General features: G+C 43.9%; 1 protein-coding gene across 1 annotated transcript; it reads right to left on the bottom strand.

Annotated features, from left to right (window-relative positions):
* Positions 1 to 401: 401 nt before the first annotated feature.
* Positions 402 to 22,792, bottom strand: SLC22A15 (solute carrier family 22 member 15). Its single transcript, XM_081845851.1, has 12 exons — positions 22,671 to 22,792; positions 19,371 to 19,583; positions 17,567 to 17,699; positions 16,024 to 16,188; positions 15,189 to 15,318; positions 11,793 to 12,008; positions 10,102 to 10,242; positions 8,745 to 8,830; positions 8,051 to 8,171; positions 5,715 to 5,787; positions 4,054 to 4,242; positions 402 to 3,009 (listed from the first exon to the last, which is right to left on the bottom strand). Exons 1-12 carry the CDS (start codon positions 22,755 to 22,757, stop codon positions 2,926 to 2,928), a joined length of 1,638 nt encoding a protein of 545 aa, XP_081701977.1. The 5' UTR covers positions 22,758 to 22,792; the 3' UTR covers positions 402 to 2,925.
* Between the last annotated feature and the right edge of the window lie 725 nt (positions 22,793 to 23,517).

Here is a 23,517-nt window from a genome sequence, read left to right on the forward strand (position 1 = left end):
TGCAAGTGGCCGGCCTTCTTCCCTTCAGACATTCCTTCCTGGCTTCCAGGCAAGGCATTCCATTTCCACTGTGCCAGATCATTGTGCCAGGCGTGTATGTGTGTGTACACACACACACACACACACACGTGAATTTAGTATTTAAAGATGTATTATACGGCAACGCAAGCATTATCTTCAACTACTAAATGAAGCAAAAAAAAACGATCATTTGAGGATTTCAAAGTGCTCAATAGTAGCATCACTCCATCACTGATCATGATTTACCCATTTTAAAGGGGTTTTATATATTGGACCTGTTTTAGGCTGCCAATAACTTCTTTAAGCATACTGTCTGTTTGAACTGATGAGGACAGGTCAAAGGACAAATCAGTTAAAAGAGGACCTGCACACAAGAAGGAAAACCTACGAATTCAGATTTTTATTTGAATCGGCAAAAGCATTTTCCCTTACAGTGCAATTCGACGCACACTTACCAAGGTGTGTCCCTCTAATTTCAACAGGATTTTACCCCTAGTAAGCATGCAGGCTTCCAACTTCTCTCCTTTCTGGTGTAGTCTGACCCTAGCACTCACTGCACTCTTAATGCAGCTTATCTTAATGAAAAGACAAAGGTTTCTAAGCACTTGGGGCCTTCGAAGCAGGATAGCACCACTTTTCAGTTTCAGGAGGAGGGATTTTCTGACAGACACTACAGCCTCATAGCAGTTACTCGCTCTGACTGAGCTTCTGTCCCTGAAAAAAGGGACAACTTTCATAAGCCTTTCTACTTTTCCAACAACATTTCCCCCCGTCTCCCCTGCCCTCCTGCATTTGTTAGGTGCAAATGGTTTTGAGCGAACCAAAGCCCATCAGCTACAGAAGGGGTGGGAGGGAGGAGAGCTGTGTTGTGCCGACTGCCTGCTCCTTCACCCTTTCCTTACAGTGTGTTTGCATACTGGGAGGAATATAAAGCTCAGAAATAGACCTCCCCACTAAAAGGAAACTATGATGAAAATGATAATGTATAAAATATTGTGAGCAGGGAAAGTGGAATGTGTTGCTGTTCACTTGTCAATAGGTGCCCATGAAACACACACAAGCTCAGCCTAGCCTTCGTAACCGGAGTTAAGTCCTAGGCAAGAGTATTGCTTTCTCAACAGATGCCAGGAAAATGTGCTTCTTCCGAAACCAAAACGCTACCTGGGAAAAACAAAATGCTAGCAGATCTTCTGCGACTTGAGTAAAAAGTAAAACAACCAAACATCAAGTCCCTGCCGAGGAACATGAAGATCTTTAGACACAAAATGTAGTAGAAAAATGCCTTCTAGTCTGCGAGTCTGGACTGATTAAAAAGAAGATTGGTCCCTTTATAAAGTGGAGCATGAGCTTCAGTTAGTCTTGTAGAAACCTGCCAGCACAGATAGGCTTCCTACTGCTGTTTTAGTTTTGGTAAAAACAATTTGGAGCAACTACCGTGGTTGGAAAAGGTCTCCTAACCTAGACCATGTCTTCCAGTTTTCTGCCTCAAGATAGGAAACCAAAGAAGTCTCTAAAGCACCAAGAACTGCTGGCCCAGATGCCATTGACCATTGTTACCTAGTTAGTGTTAGGCACATATCTGTTTCAAATGTGGAGCTCGGTTCAAAACGGAAGCTCTCAGATCTTCACCAAGTTGAGAGAGGCAACGATACCTGCTTCATATCTAGGTGTAATCTTGAATCCGTTAAGACTGAACCCATTGAACACGATGACTGCATGAGCAGTAGGAAACCTTTCAATGGACACACAACCACCCTTGTCTTGCAATCACAGGTGGTGATTGGAAAAGCTTTCAGGAGCTCCCATCTCAGGCCTCAAGTCTCTTCTCTCCCATTTAAATACAGGAGGGAAAAGGGAGCCGATGGAAGTATCAATATGCTTGAAGCACGGAGGAGATGGCACTGGGTGGATTATTGTGCAGCTCAAATTGCTCCTGTCTAAAGGGGAGGAAGAAATGTCTAGCGCTACACACAGCCGCACACTTCTGAAAAAGGAAAAGCTTCCTTGTAAACACAAAGCTGTAGGCCCTTGACAAGTAGAAACCAAACACAGATTGAATCCAAATTAGCAACACCTGCTAGACTTCCCTTCCATTTAACCACCAAGACGCAATTGTTCCTATCATTTTGTAAGACAAGGGTAAGCCCAAAGCAGAATGAGTTATCTCACCTTGATGACTCCTTCACCAAAGGTATACATGACAAATGGCACTGAAATATCCAAGAGAGGCAACGTAACAGGTCAACAAAGGCAAGTTAAAATAAAAACTTAAAATGAAGTTGTGAATCCACCATTCCTGTGATTCAGTCGCCTTTTAAATCAGTTGATCTGTATTACAGGTCTCTGCAGTCTTGCTCTATTATATAGAACCACGCCTGATCCCCTTTCTGCATTACCCCAAGATTAAAATCACACACAATGCAGAACTGCCAGGAATTGCATTGACAGCAAAATTGTCACATCTTGCAGTACTCCACATTTCGCCCACTAAATCGTTAACAGTGCCTCTCCACAATCAAGTTTCACCAGGGTAGAATAAAATCCAAGCTTAACAAACGGACCACTTCCAATAAGTCAAGGGGAAAACCTGCAATAGATGCAGAAGAGAGCCGGCTAAACATTGGAGCCGCTTTTAGGATTCACAAGTGCTGTCAGACAATGCGTATCCTGCAAATGCCATACTTGTCTATAAATCAGGAGCAGTCTACATCTGCCAGAGCTGTCACTGACAAGCAGTCATCCTATTTGCAAGAGCTGTCAACGGTGTCCTACTTTTCTCCTAAAAGCAGACACAATAGTACGGTTCTTCTGCTCATTGATTGCTCCTGGCTTTTAGGCTTGTTCAGATAAAGCTGGCTGGATAATTCATAAAGGACACAGCATTTAACAGAAGTGTTTTATCCATCACTTGATCATTTGAGTCTCTTCATCAGCATCATAGAACTCGTCATCTTCACTTCCACTCCCAGCTGAACTATCGTGGTCAGACTAGAAGGAAAATGAGATTCTGATATCAGAGCTATCCTTCACCCACTTTCGAGTAAAATGTTTCAGATGTTTAATCTCAGCCTTGCAACACTATTCACTAGGTCATTTTCAGTTTCCACCAAGCCTTTATAACCCAGCTTCAACCCAAACCTCAATATGGGATAATACAAAAGTGGATAATACTAAAGTCCCCCCACCCCCAAATCAAGGAGTGTATAAATCTTACGAAATAAAGCATAGTGAGTGTTTTCAGCACTCTATAATGAACATTAAAATGTCATTACTATCACTGCAAACAGGACAACCTGGGCAACACGATTATGGCACCTTTGAGGCTCGCCTCTTATAATCAAGAATAAGAAGTCACTGACTTTTACAAAGCACAGACAGGCGAGTGACTGCATTTCTTCCTGAACTGGCTATCACTTTGTACTCTTAAGTCAAGGGAGAGAGGCGCTCAACCTATCTGGCACCACTGATTTCCCCTTCCAAAACCTCCACAGCTATGATCGACAATAAAATGGCAGCCAAACCCTGCTGCCAGTCAATTTTGCTTCCTTCATCGCTGACAGAGGGCTTTCGGCTCGACCTTTCTGTTTCCTGTGGCTGGGTAGGACAGGACATTTGTAGACACAATAAGCATGCCAGAACACTGTTCCTTCATGGTGGCTGCTCCCCTTCCTCTAGGAAATGCTGTCTTCACATGTTCAATAGCATGAGGGCCTCCTGTTGTTTCTCTCCAACTCAATATTCTTTTGTGGGGGGCCAATGAGAAGAATGAATAGGTAACAGTTGCTATCCTTTGAAATAAAGGAGGAAGCAGGCTCTGATCTAAAGCTGGCAGCCAGAGAGAAAGTGGCTATTTGTCTGGGATGTAGTCATTTGCCTAGCAGTTAACATATTTAAAGGCACAACTAAATATTTAATATCTTCTCCTTGGAGCCCCTCTGCAGTGGCAGACACTACATTACCCTAAAGAAGGTGGGACTTCCTATTCAACTTGACAGCTTTTGTAACAGGAGGGGAACTGGCAAAGGTTCATACCCGTGAGCTTTCCATTGTTTGCAGCGAAACAGCTTCATCTCCTAGCCGCCGATATGAGCAAACCTGTAGATCAGATATCGTCTCCAGCAGGGGGCTATTTAGGGTTTCTGGCAATAACAGACTCAGAAGACCAGCGAACAAGCCTGCCACACCAAACACAATAAATGGCAGAGACCCTTGCACAGATTTCTGTAAAAAAAGAAAAGAAAAGAAAAAACAAATATAAAAAACAGCAGCAGTAGTAGCTAGGGCTCAAATATGTTCATGTTAATTGTGAAATGACAGTGCAAGGACATAACAGCTATACCTTCTTTCAGCTGTTCTGCACTGGCAAATCACATGTTGGGCCAGTTACAGGCTGCAACTGCGGCGAAACAACCACACACAACAGCATGAGAATTTGCAGCGACCCACTAGAGGAAGCCACATCTTCAACACATCTACTGGTCATGTGAAAAAGGTAAAGGTAAAGGACCCCCGACAGTTAAGTCCAGTCACAGACGACTCTGGGGTTGCAGCGCTTTACAGGCTGAGGGAGCCGGCGTTTGTCCGCAGACAATTTTTCCGGGTCATGTGGCCAGCATGACTAAGCCTCTTCTGGCACAACGGAACACCGAAACCAGAGCAGCGCACGGAAACGCCGTTTACCTTCCCACTTCAGTGGTACCTATTTATCTACTTGCATTTTTTGGCATGCTTTCGAACTGCTAAGTTGGCAGAAGCTGGGACTGAGCAACGGGAGCTCATCCCGTCGCGTGGATTCGAACTGCCGACCTTCTGCTTGGCAAGCCCAAGAGGCTCAGTGGTTTAGACCACAGCGCCACCCGCGTCCCTATTGGTAATGTGAACTGACCCCCAAATTATGCATGCAGAGAAAACAAAAATTGGGTAGTGCAAGAGCACAGTTACAAAAATGGAGTCTGGAAAGAGAGACAGTATTGAAGAGAGGGGAGACAGAAGTTACAGACTCAGACATCTATGCCCTAGCCACAGCTGTCAGGGTCAAAGGTGGAAGGAACAGAACTCTCATGACAGACTATTACAAAAACTCTCTGAAGGAGCTCTGGCTCCCACTCTCCTCTCACAAATATGAACAGGGAGAGCTGCCAAAGAGAGGCAGTAGAACGGTCAATGAAGCAGCCACATTGGGGAGGGTGCGGGGCTCAACTGAGAGAGCACATGCTCTCACCAGTGTTTCCGGTTTTAAAAGATCTCAGATGGCAACATTCTTGAAGAGCTGCTGGCAAGCACAGCAGTGAGAACTTGACTAAAGCGGTCAGTGGACTGAGCCTTTACAAAGTGGCTTTGTTCATCTATTTTCAACAGGTCCACCAGCTGCAGGTGGCCCACCTGAATGCTTAGGCAGCTCTGCATTGCTTTTTCCCTCCCCTATCCCTTTCTCACACACACATCTTTATTCACAGGAAACTATCACTACAGCTTTATCATGTGCAAGGGGAGTTTAGGACTCTTCAAATTTGCATCAGCCAGCAAAAGTCGTGTCTACCCCAAAGCCAACTGTCCCACACACCTGGCAATTTTCAAGAATTCTGAACGTCGGAGTCAAAGCCAAATTGAACCCATGCAAAATGTCCTTTACATTTTGCTACTGTCCAGTTTGGGGGAAGGCGTGGGTAAGAGAAGGAAAAATCGGTACAAACCAAAGATGGAACAAAAGGAGCGATGATCCCACCAATTCGGGAGAACATGGAACAGGCTCCCATCCCAACATTCCTGCAGGAAATAAAACAGTTACATTTACATGAAGCATTTTTCCTTAACTAATGTTGGCTTAGGACTCTGCTTTCAAGTCCTGAAGAGTACCTGCAGATTGCTGAAAATATCTATTTAATAAGCCTGACAATACTCAGCAATGGCGAGCACTGCCTGCCCACAGGGATGTGGCCCCAGGTGGGTCTCTATGAGGCTGCACAGCCCTCCTCACCCCTATTATTGTGGTACACTTCAATGGTGAGGGCTTTAGGCAACTTGTAAAGACATTACTTAGTCAAGCATTTGCTTAAATGACTGGAGGGAATGGTCTGTCACTCTTGTGGTGCTATGATGTACTTTTGATCTATTGCTGTGGTTTAGTTTTTTATATTGTATTATTACGCATTACCAATTTTTACATCCTGCTCTGGGATAATTTTAATGAAGACTGGGCTATAAATCACCTAAATAAATATATATATTATTGACTGAGGTGGATTCAAGGGAGGCTGAAGGAGAAATAGAATGAATTATTTTGTGCAGGGGTAGAATGATGTCTGTTTTCTAATGAAAAATCTGCTTTAGATGGCTGTTCAACCTCCTGGCAGAGAAATTCTGCTCTGCCTGAATCCTTTGCCTCTGAAGATGGTGCCTAGCACAGAAAATGGTGCACAGAATGCCTCCCGCTTCCACAGCAGTTACTCCCAAGTCACCACATATGGGAGATAAGGATCATTCTCCTTTGAATGCTGCTGAGCTTTCCAGAAGTTTTGCATGAGTTCTGCACATTCGTTGATGGAAGGACTCAAAAGTAGACTTGATAAGAGATACGCCCCTGATGGCAGCAGGAATTGGCTTCCCAGTACAGTGGAAGCTGAAGCAGCTCCACCTGGCCTAGAGCAGAATGAATGAGTTTGTAGTGGAAGCTGCCAGTGGACGGCTCAGCCACAGAACTGGAAGGCGACTTTTTTGCTTAAGGCGGTTTGACCCGTGGGACACGCTGTGTCCTCCTCTTCTTTCTTTAACAGCTCCTGCTTCTTGTGTGACCAACTGAGCCACCAGCAAAAAAGAAGCCATTTTTTTAAAAAGGGAGAAGGCAGTAAAACAGAAGGAGAAAGTAGTTTGTCACTTTTTAAGGAAGAATAGCCAATGTTAAAATGAGGAGGGAAACCGAGTTCTAAGAGAGGTTGAACAGAAGCTCAGTCCTAGGCAAATGCAAAGGAACGTACTTGGGAGAAGCCTAGAGGAGAGGATACAGCACAGAGAGTTAGTCACATGTTCCTTGCCTTCCTGGGTAGCAGAAGGGCTTAACACATTCCTTTCTGAATGCCTTCTTAATCCCAGAGAAACAACAAACTCCTTTAGCATTTCTGTATGGACTCCCCAGACTAAATAATAAAGGTGTGGGATGTATCATAACTGAAGCAGTCAAATATAACATTTCCTGTTGCCTAGAGTGGACACACAGGAGAATGTTGCTTCAGAAGGAAGGACTTCCTGTCATACCTGCTCTGAAGCCTCCTCCCCCTGTGTGTGACCAGGTAGATGAGCGTGACCCTAGCAGACCCTACAAAAGGGCTAGAGACGCAGCCATCTTCCTCTTTTCACCTTTTACCATTTTCTACTTTCGGATTCCTCTGCTGGCTCTTAGCCAGCAGCACAAGGCTCATCCGTACAGAGGATGGAAGCCACAAGGCAGAAAGTCTGAGGCCTAGCTCAGACTTCTTTTCTCTACAGATGTAACTGTAACTACAAGATACAGCCTGCCTTCAGGATACTACTGTGAACTGAAAGTACCATTACTTTTAAAGAAGACTGTTGTGTTATTATTCTTTTTAAGAGGGAAATAAAGGGGAAATTTACCAGGAACAATCCAGACTGGACAAGCCAGACTGGATTGCTTAACTTAAATGATTATAACGAATCCATCAACTTGCTTCCAGCAATGTGCAAGGGAACTAGCGTGAGTGAGGAGGGATAATATTCAATCAGTATATCCTCTCCTACTTTCCTCAACATTCCCACAAAAGGAAGCTAACATTCAAGTGGATTTCTTTGGCTAAACAGGGATGTTCACATTTAAATTTTGCATTTGGGAATGGGGAGAAGTCGAATCCTCATCTACAAGCCCCTCAGGGAAAGGACCTGCAGTTCTACAGAGACACTGCAACCCACCCTAAAAACAAGGACCTCTGAATTTAAACTGAACAGTGCCTCCCGAGAAGAAGAAAAGTCAGGTGGTCTCATACAGACAACAGAAGCCACCAAACTGAACCTGTCTTACCTGATCACTGTAGGATAAAGTTCTGATGTGTAGATGTAGACAATGTTAAATGCTGCACTGATTGTCAGTTTCCCCAGTAAAGACAATGAGCGGCTGTTTACAATGGCAAACACTCCTGTAACTGTTAGGGGAGAAATGCAAAACTTGTAAAGATGCTGTAGTAAGCAAGGATGGCCTTTTGGCTTTAGGTTGAAAGTTGACCCCCCCCCCCCGCCCCCTTGCTAGGCAACAGGAAAACCAGCCTGTTCCCATTTATCAAAGGAGGAGGAGTTTCAGGGAGCTTGTTAGACAGAAAGCACACTCTGGTCAAACGGCCACCTGGCCTTGTACTGGGGAACTGAAGAGAAGCGCCATTTAATGTTGTGTTCACAGAAGAGGAACGGTTCCATTCATGGTGTCCAACTAAGATTTACTCAGAAGAGACCCAGTGAACACAACCAAGTCTTCTGCTGCGGGCTCAAAAGGAGACACTCTTAGAGAGGCTGGACTTGGAAATTAGATGGGGTACATTTTTAACTACTTCTCAAGCTTCTAAAATCAGTTATTTCTTGCGTGTCTGGTTCCAGCTGCCCAAGGTAAAACTCTCCATATAAGCAGCTGGAGATTGCTGCTCCCCTACAGATTTGAGAAAGCCTGCACTGCAAGCTGTGGCCTCCTGCAGTCTGCTCCATAGTTAAAAGAACAACACTTTTACCTTTCTTTTCTGGAAGAAACATGACGATAAGAGAGGCTAGTCCTCCCAGGAACAAAAATGCTGCAAGCGTCCGTTTACGGCCAAACCTGAAGAACCGGAAAGAGAGAGAACAATGAAAATGCAAAGCAAGTAGAAAACAAGCTCCCTTTACATCCAGGGCTTCAGTGCAGGAAGCCTATTACTCTCCAGTCAACAAAGGTATTCCAGATTTTTGAAGAGAAGCAGAGATAAAAACAAATATCTCTTAGAATGTAAAAATCATCTCAGGCACCTATTACCCAAATTCCTAATTACCACTTGTCACCACCATCAACAACAACAAAAACTTTAAAAGGAGTCACCAGGAAAGAAAATTGAACTAGGATTTCTTATTAGGTTTTGTTTTGTTTAGGTCTTAACTTGAAACACCCACTACGGGTGTTAAATTAGGAGAGCAAACCTAGGAAGACTTGTACTGTCACCAATTACTATCATTGGGAGTCATCATAAACCTACTAGATCTTCTATATTCCATTCCCTTTGGGGCCCATTTATAGTAATTCCTCTATACCTGTGCATGAATGCTTCATGAGATATACTACTTCATGCACCATCATGTCAGGTTGTCATATCATGTGCCATATAATGCCAAGTGATGTGAAACACCATGTCATGTCACATCGTGAGATTCATCATGATGCCAGGTCTTGCAATATACCTCATGTGACGAGACACACCACACCACCACCTCAAGAGATATATGCATGCCACAGTCACAATATTTCCGTCTTTAAAGCGCTACAAAACTCTTTGTAGTGTTTCCTACAACGGACTAACAAGGCTACCCCTCGGGAGCTTGACAAAAAAAGTTTTTCATGCACGTTGCATTCCCGCATGTATTGGTTTAATTTTTTGTGCCCAGTATCTTCTTATTCACCTTTCCTTGGGGATCAATCTCAATTATTTTCAAATGAAGAAATACAAGCACCTCCCACACTAGAGGAAAATAGTATAGCATTGCTTACTGCAGAAGAACAGATTCAGGCTAAGCAGCACACACAGGAATGAAACTGATAATCCTGAGAAAGGTGAGCAGGCTAGAGGGCTGATTACATGAATAGCATCTAGCTAGGAGAAGGGGCATACGGGCGCAGACCCGCAGAAGAGGGAATCTCTTGAGATGATTGCTTGCCTCCCCCTTCCTCTGGATGGGACAGGATCTTTCGAGATCTCTTCCTGCCGCCTGCTTTTTCTAATTCTCTCCTTTCCCCCTTCTCACCAGGAAGTATCCACAACCTCACCCACTGCTGCTGCCACTCAAAAGAAAGAAAGAAAGAAAGAGGTAAAAAAGAAATTTATCTAGCATTCCAACACTCACCATTTTTTGCCAATCAAGTAGATGCAGAGAGGGTATGCCGGAATCTCTATTAGCCCAGAAAGAGCCAGGTTGACATAGACACTGCCACCCAGGTCACCCACATTGAGAGTAAGACCGTAATAAACCAAGCTGCATACGAACCTGTAGCGAGTAAAAAGAAAGAGATGTAAAATGCAAAGTTGCTTCTTCTAGTTTTCTGCCTATAGAGTAGCTGTAACCTTGAACTCAGAGAAGGATGTTATGCTTTAGGCATGGAACTTATTGACTGGGGCTTCTCAAAATTTATTTATTTATTTATTTATTTATTTTTAATTAATTTTATTTATACCCTGCCCTCCCCGGCCTAGACCGGGCTCAGGGAAGCTAACATCAGGTATGAAAACAAATGATTAAAATACAACTTAAAAACAAGATTAAAATACTACTTAAATGCAGCCTCATTTCAGTGGAAGCCCAGATCAAAAACTGTTTGGGGGGAGGAAACGTCAAATCTTCACCAAGGCCAACTATCCAGACTGGTCCTCCAGGGGCCAGAAAAGCCAGGGAAGTCCCCAGAGAGGGGTTCCATCACAGAAGGAAAAGGAAAGAGGGGGAGGGTATCAGGCTGGTTCCAAGCCAAAGGCCAGGTGGAACAACTCTGTCTTAAAGGCCCTGCGGAAAGGATCCCACAGGGCCCTGGTCTCATGAGACAGAGCGTTCCACCAGGCCGGAGCCAGTGTTGAAAAGGCCCTGGCCCTGGTTGAGGTTAATCTGATTTCCTTAGGGCCCGGGACCTCTAGAGCGTTGCTCTTTATGGACCTTGAGGTCCTTCGCGGGGCATACCAGGAGAGGCAGTCCCGTAGGTATGAGGGTCCTAGGCCTCAAAGGGCTTTAAAGGTCAAGCATAATATCAACATAACAAATTCATGATCAGGGTAATATAAATACAAATTACATTTTGGCATTGGGTATCTAAAGCATTTCCAGGCAGGGTATTTTTTTTTTTTTTTAGATTATCAGGTACACTGAATCAGCACCAGGGGACCCTTGAGCGATCCTTGCTAGTCTAAATGACAGGCTTGAAAAGAGCAGACCAGTGCAGCTAAAAGTCCAGAAAAAGCACCCTAAACATCCACACACCCTGGCACCTCCCTCCTTCGGTGTTCTCTAGTTGCCTTCCATGGGAGAAACTGCTTTCTTTACAAGCTCCTAAAGCCAACCTTTCCATTCAGATCACTGAACCTCCAAGTCTTATTTCTTTCATTAAACAAAACAAAAAAAGGTTCTGCTTTGATCCAGACAACATAAACCACATTTGTACATGTCAGTGGTCTTCCAGCTATTTAACAAAGAGACATTACTCAAACTGTCTTGTAAGATTCGTATTAAAATGTCAAGCCACATGGAAAATGTGCCCACAAAATGATTTCTACTCTACCATTCAAGGACCACTTGGTCTTTGTGTAATTATGTACTAAAATAATCCCACAGGCTCTGATCTTCGATATTCTACAGTTTTTTTTTGTTCTTGTAAAAAATATTTAAAAGCATAAAACTCCAAATGGATTTTGCAGCCTGTTTTTTTAAAAAAGGGTTTGGGGCTGTAACAGCCACATATTTCCTCCCAGAAAGACAGAACATGCCTATCTTGTTGTATTTGAACAGTACAGTAGTAGCAATTTCAAAATCAGATCAAAAGATAGCGCAAGTACCAGATGAACATCATGATCAGAGTACGTCCCAAAAGGATCTTGTACCGGAACAGGTCCAGGATGCTACTGGTCTCTTTGTAACTCCGTTCAGGAGGGAGTTTAAGTGAAAAAGTGCACTTTGGTTTGCGGTTCCTCTTTGCAATGAGGTAGAGGGAATCTTCAGCTTCCCTCAGCCGTCCTTGTGAATACAACCAACGAGGTGATTCAGGAATGAATCTACGAAGAACAAAAAGAGAGAAAATTTTCCACAGATGGCGTTAGAGTCGTTTTACTACTCAATATCGGCACTTCTGGTAAAAAAGAAAAAAGTACAATCATTAACAAGTTTTATACTGCAAATAGACTTCAATCTTTGCTGCTTTGCACAGGGATAAACAAGACCAATTTTGTAGGACTGCAACTCACAACTATGCGCTGAATGCAGCCATGTTAAGCTAATTTATGAATGTGCAAACGTAAACCTAATACAGAACTTGAAAAAGTAGTGTGAAAGCAGTGGTATGGAAAAGTATTGAGAATAGCACTTGACACTGACCCAGTTCATCTCCCTATTATTCAAAATATGCATATACTGTAATAATAATACAAATAATAAATTATCATTGTCATAATATGCATATGTACAATTTATTTACATTATTGTAAAATGATTATTATTTTATTATACTTTTAGATTTAAAAGAGATTACTTCTTTCCTTTTTCAAGTATTTCTTTATTTCATAACCTATTATGAATATTTTGACCTACTTAAAGTATTTATGAATTAAACTATGCTTGTAATTACTTATATCTGCAGTAGAGCCTGAGCCTCTTTAATGCCAGGGCCACGGGTTCGAGCCCACAGTGGGTGAAAGATTCCTGCACTGCAGGGGGTTGGACTAGATGACCCCCACTGCCCCTTCCAACTCTACAATTGTATTATTTAATTCAGTCTGCCACCCTCTGCATACTTACCTTGGAGGAAACCCTGTTGAACATAGTAGAACTTATTTCTGAGTGTGTACAAAATTGCACTGTATTGAAAACCTTAAAACTAGTAGTATGCTCTTTGAAATGATTAATCACATAATTATTTGGAAAATACGTTCTCCCTGAACCTTTAATTTGTCAAGCTACTCTGCACCCAATAAGACTAGAAACATTTTTGAAGAAGAAATTACAACATTTCAACTAGAGTCTGGATTGCACAGATGTATCATGGGAAAGGCCTTCACATTATTTGCGTTTAGCAATCAGACTGCTGCTAATTTTTTAAGATTATAGGTGCCTATGGACTTCTATCCACTGTGCTATCATAAGCAAGGGAGCAACTTCAATTCACCAGGTATGAATTGCCTATAGCCTCCTGCAATCAACCAAATAATGCTATGCAAAATAAAGCAAAGCCACAATGGGCAAATGTAAAACCTAGGTCTTGTACTAGGAATCACATTGCGCTCAAAGATTATGCATTGCTTGACAATGCTCTATCCTGCCACCAGCGTATGACTGGTATGCACTAGCACCCCCCCCCCAAAAAAAAACAGACTTGGGCTTCTCCAGATAAAGTCACTGCAGCCTTATAGAAATCATCCATTTTTCATTGCTGCTTGAAGTTTTCAATTTGTACAAGACAAGCATGGGAAACACTTCCAGCCCGTAGGCCAAATTAGGCTGATGGAGGTCCTAATTTGGCCCACGAAGCCATTTCCCCCAAGCCACGCCCACTTGTCATCAGGTGTGGGGCAGACACAGGTAAAGATGCCTCTGCAAAGGAACAATGAGGGGTTTTCAAGTGCACTCCCTGTGCCTTTTAAATTTGGTGTCAAATGCAAACCCAACTGGAATCAGCCTCCCACATCCATCATCATGGCCCATGGAGGAACTCAGGATTCAGCCTGCAGGCAGAATCCTGTTCCCCACCTGGTCAGGTAATTTCATATGTAACACCGATGCAACCAAGACCGTTTGCTAAATACATCCAGTCACTCACTCACTCACTCACTCTCTGTCTCTCTCACACATGTACCCTTTCAACTGAACTCTACAAAAAAATAATAATAATAATTTACTTTCAACAAGGAAAAGTCAGTTTTGGTGGACATGTACTTCCTACATCAATCAAGCACCTTCCCTACCACCCAAAATTCCAGAGCAGTTTTGCAACTGATTTTCAACCTTTTTTTCCTCATTTGAATGAATAAGAAAATTTATACAAAACAAATTCCTTCCAGTAGCACCTTAAAGACCAACTAAGTCAGTTCTTGGTATGAGCTTTCGTGTGCATGCACACTTCTTCAGATACACTGAAACAGAAGTCACCAGACCCTTCTATATAGTGAGAAGGTGGGGAGGAACCCCTCCCCACCTTCTCACTATATAGAAGGGTCTGGAAACTTCTGTTTCAGTGTATCTGAAGAAGTGTGCATGCACACGAAAGCTCATACCAAGAACTGACTTAGTTGGTCTTTAAGGTGCTACTGGAAGGAATTTGTTTTGTTTTGACTATGGCAGACCAACACGGCTACCTATCTGTAACAAGAAAATTTATAGGCATCATCAAAAAAAAGGGAAAGAAATAAGCAACTTGCTAGAAGCGCAAGAGAGGCAAGACTGAAGGCTGATGCAGTGCTCAACTTAATGTGTGTGTCTGTATATTACAGATGTCAATGCCAGTTTATAATGTAGATGGAATGCCTCTTGCAAACGCTCTTCAAATCCTACGTCTGTCTTCATCCTAACAGGTGTCCGCCTCTATGTAACTGAAAGCCTGCCTCTAAAGCAGTGGCTACAGATGACATTAGGGGAAAGAAGTCTGAAGCTTACAGCTTATGAAATCTTGGGACAGGTGGCAACTAACTTGGATGATCAGAACTTGGCAGAGTTTATCAGAACATAAAGGAAGGAAGACAAAGCAGGAAAAAGCCACACAATGGCACGTAAAATGGTGGGAATCTGGCAAGGCAGCAACACTTCAAAGACAGATTTAGGGAGCAGAGTGGATAAAACTAACAAGACAAAAGGTGATGCTGTGGCACAAGGCCAAGGTCAACGCTATGCTGTGTGAACAGGAGCAGTGCTGGCACAATTCTGTAGTATTCCTTTTCCCTTTAGCACTGCTAAAACCACATCCTGAATCTTTGTGCTCAGTTCTGGGGAGCACACGTCAAGACAAGACACTGAAAAGGATTCTAAGGACTGTTAAGAAGAAAGAGTCTAGAAATATCCTATGAGAAGAGGCTAAATCTATGTCCAGGCTTAGAGAAAGTAGGATCAGGGAAAGTAGAAATCAAACAGCTTAAAGTACTTTAAAGGGGTGCAAGAAAGAGAGATAACTACTACTTCTATTCAGTGATAAGTGATTTTCACACCTTTTCATGAACACCACCAGAACAATTTTAAGGTAGGTAACTTACAGAGACAGGAGGAAGACTACTGTTCCCTCCAGGTTAACCACAACTGCTAGAATTCTCCAGGAGCGAATGAGATATCCTAACAAAGCATACTGGGCAATTCCCACAGCAAAGAAGAGGCCACCAACTGATCCTAACATAAGGCAGACAGGGAAAAAAGAGTTATTGACCATTTAATGATGTTTGTTAACACAAAACAGACATGCAAAGAAGGCTACCTGAACAAAGATGCAAAGATAAAGATAATTTAAGATGGAAAGAGAAGACAAATTATGCTACAACCTGTTCTTAAAATCTCTATTTGTGAGGTCTTCCTAAAAAAAAAAAAGGTCAACTTTGCGGGTGAAATGGCATGAGCAGAACTGGACTGAGAATTTTAGGCAGTGTAACACGTGATATATTAGGTATGTTATCCTCATCCTACAGAGTCTAAAGTTTGTGCTGGTATTTTAAATGTGTAAGAATCAGAATGCTTAGCATTTTACAACAGAAAATTTGCAGAGCTTTGTGGATGAAGGATCAATCGTATGCATACAGGGAACACAAACTACTTCACACACTACAGTTGGAGGATACACCATGACCATAACATGCAAGCTAATTTTTTTTTACCCTATCTACAAACTGATGGAAGCAAGAGCAAGTCTCAGCTTTCCAACAAAAGCATGTGTGCACATGGTAATCAATCAATTAATGGCTGGATGCATACAGATTACCTGGATGTGCCCGTCAATCTCACAATGTATAAAGCAGTTCTCAAACATGAATTAAAATTTGGATTTGCTGCCAGAATTTTTTTTAAGCTTTTAATATAAAGATCAGTAATTAAATGTTGTACCTGCCAAAGCCCAATAAGCGGTGCCCACACATTCGTTCAGGAGGACAAAAGCCACTAATGACATCCCACCATTCATTACTCCCACCAAGAAGCGGGAGACTGCAAAGAACTCGTATGAAGGGGAGAATCCATTAGCAACAGCAAACAAAATGTCAAGGGCAAAACCTGAAAGGCAAAGAAAAATTTCCTTCAGAACATCTCCCAAGACGTAAATGATGGTTGTTGTTTTTTCCCCTTTTTCCAAAGTTAGCCACTGTGGACACAGTGCAATATTTTAATGCCGTTCTGCTTGGTTGCTCAAGAAAGCACATGTAGTGTTTGTTAATGAAAAATATAGCTGACCGTATCTTACACAAAAGTTCTCTATGTATGATAGGATACACTGTCTGGTTTGCTTTATGGAAAAGACACACACCCGACGGAGGGAATCATGTTTTACAATTATCCTCTCTCTTTTTAAAAATCAGCAGCTCCCATATCTTTAAATGGATTCTAATTCTGCAATGAATAGTGCATATGATTATCCCATTTTAATAGCCAGCTGCTATCAAGCTTTCCTAGTGGCCATTTTAAAGGCAATTATTTACATTGGGCTTGCCAGGGCTTTAGGAGCTGGCAGCAACAGCCAAAATATCTGAGCCAGGGTGAGGAATGTTGCCATCTTGTCCCCACAGCCCTTTTTGCTGCTTGGGGGCTGCTAAGGAGAGAAAGATGGAGCAGCTGAGGCAACACTTAAGATCAGCAGCCCAGGCAAAGGCAAACCTTGCCTCTTGTAACTGTCATCTGTTGTTAGATGTTCCTGGTGCCAGGGTGTGTGTTATACCAAAAGAGAACTGGTAACTACGTTTGTGAGCCTTCAGTTAGAGAGGGTGAACTAATCCCATGTTATCATTTAAATTTCTTGGATCCATGTGTGAATAAGAAGGCAAGCTACAAATATTTCGGATAACAAATAAATATCCAGAATATTTGAGTAACAGGAATTTAGCTGTTTTATTTGCTTCCGACAAGTAGGTTAGAACTATAGGGCTGCAAGTATATGGACAGCTTTGCAGTTTTTCTTCACAATGCAGATCAGACTGAGTCACAAAACTGCAACAAACTACTGCAGATCACCACGAGCATCTGAAGTTCTTGAAGTAAGGAGCACACATTACTGGAAGAGAAAAGCAGCACAGTGCAAAGCACCACCAGGTCACTAGCCAATCTGACACAAGGGAGAATTCCCCAAAATCCAAATGGGACAATTGGGCCCCAATTAAAATCCATTCATGGATTCTTTTCACAAGAAATTAAAAAAACTCTTATTATCAGCCCATTCTCCCCCCTGTCTCTACAACAGTCTCCAATGTCCCAGAAGGTGACCAAACCCTACAGATTGTGGAAAGAAAAAGCTATGAGGAGATTCCCAATATATGAAGTGTAGTCTATAGAGTACTCAAATTCATGGCTTTCCTTTAAAATACCTGGACAGAGCAGAGAATACAACTATGCTAAGAAAAACGGAGGGTTTTCCCTTCATCTTTTTCTGATGACAGCTTACCTACAAGGTAGACTTTCTTCCGTCCAAAACGATCTGAGAGCTGTCCAAAAGTAATCACTCCAACAAACACACCACTGAAGAAAAACGAACTAGCAGCACTGATCTTGTATGATGTGTTGCCAATTAAAAACCACTAGGGGGAGAAGAAAGCAGAGTTAGGCAGAATCCAACAGAAGGCAAGAGCTTCTTTTGAAAATCCATAAATTATCTTTAACATTATCATGCACCTAACAACTAGCACCCAACAAAAAGTTATTTCCTATTGTAAATAAAAAGTACTTTTCTCTCCTTACTGATTTATATCTATAGGTAACATTGCATATTTATTGTCCATGTACAACATACAGAGGCTAAACAGGAGTGGCAAAACTTCCGAAGAAAGGCCAATATTGAGATGCTTCAAGTTTAAGATGCATCTCTTAAAAGATCACAGGAGTACATATTAGGTGTATTTCTGTACAATGGATAAATGGCAAATGTAACACTCTGGGGTAATTGGCAAAAGCATTTCCTGAAGGCATATGCATTATTTTGTTGACTTGTTACTGGCTAATATGACAATTCCAGTGCATGAACATAATCCATTAAGGTGGGGGCTTTGCAATCCTGTTAATAGGACATGTCTTTTGAGAATGAGTATGTGTAGCACCTCCATTGCCAAAATCTGCAAACAGACATATATTTCATAACTTAGCTTCAGTGCTGATCTTCTCAGAAACAGTGATATGTTTCAGCCACAGTTCTTCTTAGAAATTAATACTTCACAAATGCTACAAACCATATCCTTTGAAGTATGGAATGAACTTATGCAATGCTTGTTGTGAAACAGACTTGGTGAGGAAGTAGAATGTGCTACACTCAGGTTACCATTCAAGCATAGCACTGTTCATGAACCCAGTAAAGAAATGATGATCTTATTCTTCTTTATGGAGTCATAAACTAGTTCCTCCCCTTTAAGCACACACACACACACACACGATTTCCAGAGAGGTAGTCATGCTAGGTGTTTTTGCAGGAACAACCTTAAAGACTAGCACATTTATTATGGTATAAGCTTATATGGACTCCAGTCCACTTCATCAAATGAATTAATCTGGTGGTTTTTAGAAAAGTCCCAGATGTTCATCTGATCACAGCTAGACAAAATGTTTATGAATGGATCATAACATTTATTTTTGAAAAATTATAAGAGCTACATTTGGGTAAGGCTTTACTTTGAACCAACAAGAATGGGACAAAAATAGTGAGCAAACCTTTAACTCTTCTTTTGCCTGGACCCTAAGCAAAATGGCAGGGCAGTGGGAGAGGAAGAGATTAATATTGCATCCCAAAAGGCTGTGGGATCTGTAGCAATCTCAATTTGGGAATGCAGGAAATTCATTTGTTTATCACATTTATATCCCGCCTTTCCCAAGGAACTCAGTGTTGTATACATAGTTCTATCCACCCATATTTTATCCTAGGCTAGGCTGACAGTGGCTGGCTCAAGGTCACCCAGGGAACTTCTTGGCTAAGTAGGATCTGAGCCCAGGGTCACAGACTTAATTAGTCTCTGCTAGGTGCAAGACAGAATTTTGTTTGCACCATATTCTCTGACCTCTTCCTTCCCATTTTCCTTGTGTTGCTCAGCCTGATTAAGAGAGCTGCGAAAAAGCTTGTTCACTGTTTTGGGACATCTTACCTGGTGCATCTTACATTACTGCAGAATTTGGATTTTCTCTCTCTAATGGATCACCTACAATTTTGTAGCAATAATTTAGAAGGTTAAGTGCAAAGATCCCCACCACAATCTTGGCTCAATTACCTCAGAGGCTATTGATGTAAAGTTGCTGCTAAAGTGTATGTGTTTCTGAACTTCACTCCCATTGGCCGTCAGGAGCCACTTCCCAAAAGTTCTTTCTTCGCTAGCCGACTCATTACTATGGCTTTTATTTGCAGAGGTCCCTTCAAGGTCCCAGTGGTAAGGAGGTGTTGCCCCCACTAGTGCAATGAGGATTGCTTCACTGGCCACATAGAGCTGAAACAATGAGAAGTAGAATCAAAATCAATGCCAGAACAACAAGAACTTCCAGACATTTAAATAACAATTATCCTTGATCATATCTACACAATAGCTCAGAGGTTATTTGCCTTTTAGAATGAGAATTGCCAGTATTTCAGGTTTATCTTTACATACTTCAGCTTTGGAAATGTTTCTCCCACCTTGTCAATTCCATAGCAATAGATCCTATGAATGCTCTTTTTGCTTGGCTATACAACCCCTTTGCAATAACCATAATTCCAGGGTCCATCTACACTTCCATTTGTCCTGTGATTTGAAGTCACAGGTCCAAGAGGGGTTTTTATTTGTTCTGCTGCCTTTCTCAGGAAAACCTGCTGTTTTACTGCTAAATTGGAACAAACCCAATTGATTCTGGTTCCGATTCAACAGTAAACAAGAGGTTTTCCTGGGGGAAGTAGTGGGGAAAAGAAGAACCTCTTGAAATGATGGAACAGAAATGTGGGCAGGCCCCCAGTTCCATCCAAACCAAGAAACTATTGTCAGCAGCTTCAAAACAAGTCAGGATATGAAACCAATTGCAAACTATGGTGAAGAAAGTGTTAAGCGCACACATTCCAGTCCTCCTCTCTAAATACGCCTTTGCCAAAGTAAGGCATTGCCCCGCTTGCACCCAGTAAACCTGTCTAGTAGAGATAGGAAACAGGGGCTTCCTGATTCACAGCCCAGCATCTTAGCCCTGTGCCACTCTACACCTATCTGTGAAATTTAGATCATGCCACCTGAAGAACCAACAGTCCCGTTTGCTTATAAGAATTTCTCCACCACTACCACATAATTCAAAGTTCTTTCATACCAAATAAGTTTTCTCCAAGAAAAAAACACACACGTCGAAATGAGTTATAAGCTAAACAAACTTGTTTCTAGTCAACAAAGATTTTTGTGAGTACACTGAAATAGTACAGACCAGACACAAGCTTACAATCTGAACGCGAACTAGGCCTTCTCAGTCATGAGTATCCAAGTGGTCTTCGAGAAAGCCAAGATCAGAATGGAATGATTTCCTGGGATCCATCATTTTTGTGCTTGGCAGAATGATTCCTTCTCAGGGAAACATCTCTAGGTCCAACTTTAGGACTGAGAAGGATGTTGAAGGCTTGTTGACATGGCCGTGAGTGGCCGAGCTGCTCCAGGGCACCCGATGGCAGCCACCACCTCACTTCCCAGCTCCAGAGCCAGCACAGCTGGCAGTGTTTTATTGGTTTGGCTGCTTAGCAGCAGAGCTTAGCTCCACACTCAGTATTATGGAGGCTTCCTGGGTCCAGCTGTTGGGTTTGGCAAACCTCAGCCTACAATAGCCACAGCATCTTCAGCTTTCCTCACCCAAGAGGAGGCAGGAAGAAAGGAGAGAGAGAAGGGATCTCTGCACTGCTGGCCAAACCCAATTCTGCAGCTGCAAGGTTGGAGAAAGGCTTGCCATGGCCAGCAAAAAAAATGGAGGTGCCTGTCTGTTTCCAATTACAGTTTTGAAGGGTAGTTTCCAATTCACCTTTGGGCTTTGTGTGACAGCCACAAACTACACAGGAACACTCACCCAGTGGCAGAGGAAGGGGAGGGGGGGGAGCGCACCGCCCCTGGCAGCGCGATACTGATGGGGTGCCATCGCGGCTGCCCCCCCCCACGCTGGGCGTCCCGCCCCCACAGGTGATGTGCCCCCCAATGCCGGAGCATGAAGCTCTGCCACTGCACTCACCACCACCAAAGTGACTCTCCTTGAGGCTACACTGCCCAAGCGACTGTCGCCCTTAGGGCTACCCATCTACTTGGTGCAGGGCCAGCCCAATACATTTTGGCACCACAGGCAAACCACAAATAGGACTCACCCCCCCCCCCAACACGAACCAGGGAAGAAGGGGTGAGTGAAGATCTACATTAGAGAAAAAGAGGGGGGATCAAATCAACCTCCCCTGAAGGTTGAAATGGGAATCAAAGGCCATTGTTGGAAGGGGGTGCGCTGAATCATGCCAGGTAGGTGCAAAGCCCAGGAGACCCCAGAGAGCAGCCCCCACTATCTATTTATTCCTTACATTTATATACCACCTTTTCCTCCAAGGAGCTCAAGGTGCTGCCCATGGCTCTCCGCCTCCCTGTTTCACCCTCACAACAAACAGTCCTGTGAGGGAGGTTAGGCTGAGACATGGTGACCGGCCCAAGGCCACCCAGCGAGCTTCATGGCAGAACAGGAGATTCGAACTCCGGTCTCCAAGGTCCTGGCCCAACACGCTAACCATTTTGGGCTCAGGGCTGGGAGGAGACCAGCAGCACCTCCTTTTCACCATGAGGCCATGGTAGAGGTGGTTGTTATTGTTGTTATTATTCCTTGCTAAATTTGCACACCGCCCTTCCTCCAAAGATCACAAGGCGGTTCACAACATAAAAAGACAAAACGAAAACACTGGACACATAATAAAACACAGGCAAAAGCAACAGAAACTAATCCCCACCCCCACCCCAGAGGCACGTTTAAAAGGCTACAGCAGTCCAATGTCTGGTTGAAGGGAAACATTTCCACCTGGTGCCTAAAGGTAGGCAAGGAAGGGGCCAGGTCAGCCTCCCCGGGGAAAGCGTTGGGTGGGGGGCCACCAAGCAGGCGGCAGATCCGGGAGGAGCGTCTCCACCCCCATCGTTCAGCCCGGACACTGAGGTCCAGCTCCGGGGGCCTTCTGGCTGTTCCCTCCCTGCGAGAAGCCAAGTTACAGGGAACCAGGCAGAGGGCCTTCTCGGTGGTGGCCCCCGCCCTCTGAACGCCCTCCCACCAGATGTCAAGGAAATAAACAACTCTCTGACTTTTAGATGACATCTGAGGGAAACCCAGTTTAGGGAAGCTTTTAATGTTTGATGTTCTCTCCTGTTTTTCCTATTCTGTTGGGAGCTGCGCAGAGTGGCTGGGCGGGGTACAAATCAATCCTTGTACTAGGCTGCAGCCGTGGCGAATCCCTGCGTTGCCGGGGGGGGTGGACTAGATGCCTCCGGAGGTCCCTTTCCCTCCTCGGCCTTGCCTCCCTCCTCGCTCCCCGCTCCCCGCTCCCCGTCCGGCTTCTTCACCTGGAGCAGCGCGGCGAGCAAGACGCAGAGCCAGACCTGGAAGGGCCCCATCTGGCCCACCTGAGGGAAGGCCTCCTCCACCTCCATGGCTGGGGCTCCGGCCCGCTTCTCCGGGCGGCGAGAAGCGCATCCCGCTGGCCGGCGCCGCGCTGACCGGAGAAGCGCCGCGCGAGGGCGCAGGTGCCCGCCTGGAAACGCGCCTTCCGGGTTACGGCCGGCGCCCGCCCCCATTTAGACGGACATCCGGGGCTTTAAGGCGGAGCTGGGATTGGGCAGCGCCGCGAGCTGCTCCCGCCCGCCGGAATCCGGTTGCGTCGCGGCGTCTTCTCTTCAGGCTGAGCGGAAGTTCTCCCGGGACCCGGAAGACGCGGCAGGAGTTCGTAGATCTAGGTCGGGGCGGGGAAGCGGAGACGGAGGCGAAACCGGGCGGGCAAAAACATTCGCGGCGAACCTTCGGACTCCTTTTAATTCTGTATCTCCAGATACACAATCATTATATATATGTGTGTGTGTGTGTGTGTGCATTTTAAAAAATAATATATAAAACATTCGTTTCTACCCCGCCTTTTTCTCAGACAGGGACTCAAGGCGGCTTACAACACAGAGATCAAATTCATCCCTTTTGTCTCCTTCCTGGTTTCATTAACCATGAAAAACCAAACCATTAAAAATGCTAACCATTCTAATAAGAATAAGAATAAGAATAGTAATAGTAATGTAACTAGATGTGGGCCTTCATGCTTTCAGCGTAGCTGGGGGTTGGGGGGCAAAGTTTCCCTCGCCCTCCAGCAAGCCAAGGCAGCCGCCAAGAAGGGAGTTTGGAAGTGGCTGGATTGATTGGGAACGG

Source organism: Podarcis erhardii (genome assembly GCF_964252035.2).
Source record: "Podarcis erhardii genome assembly, chromosome: 17".
In the NCBI taxonomy this organism is placed as follows: domain Eukaryota; kingdom Metazoa; phylum Chordata; class Lepidosauria; order Squamata; family Lacertidae; genus Podarcis; species Podarcis erhardii.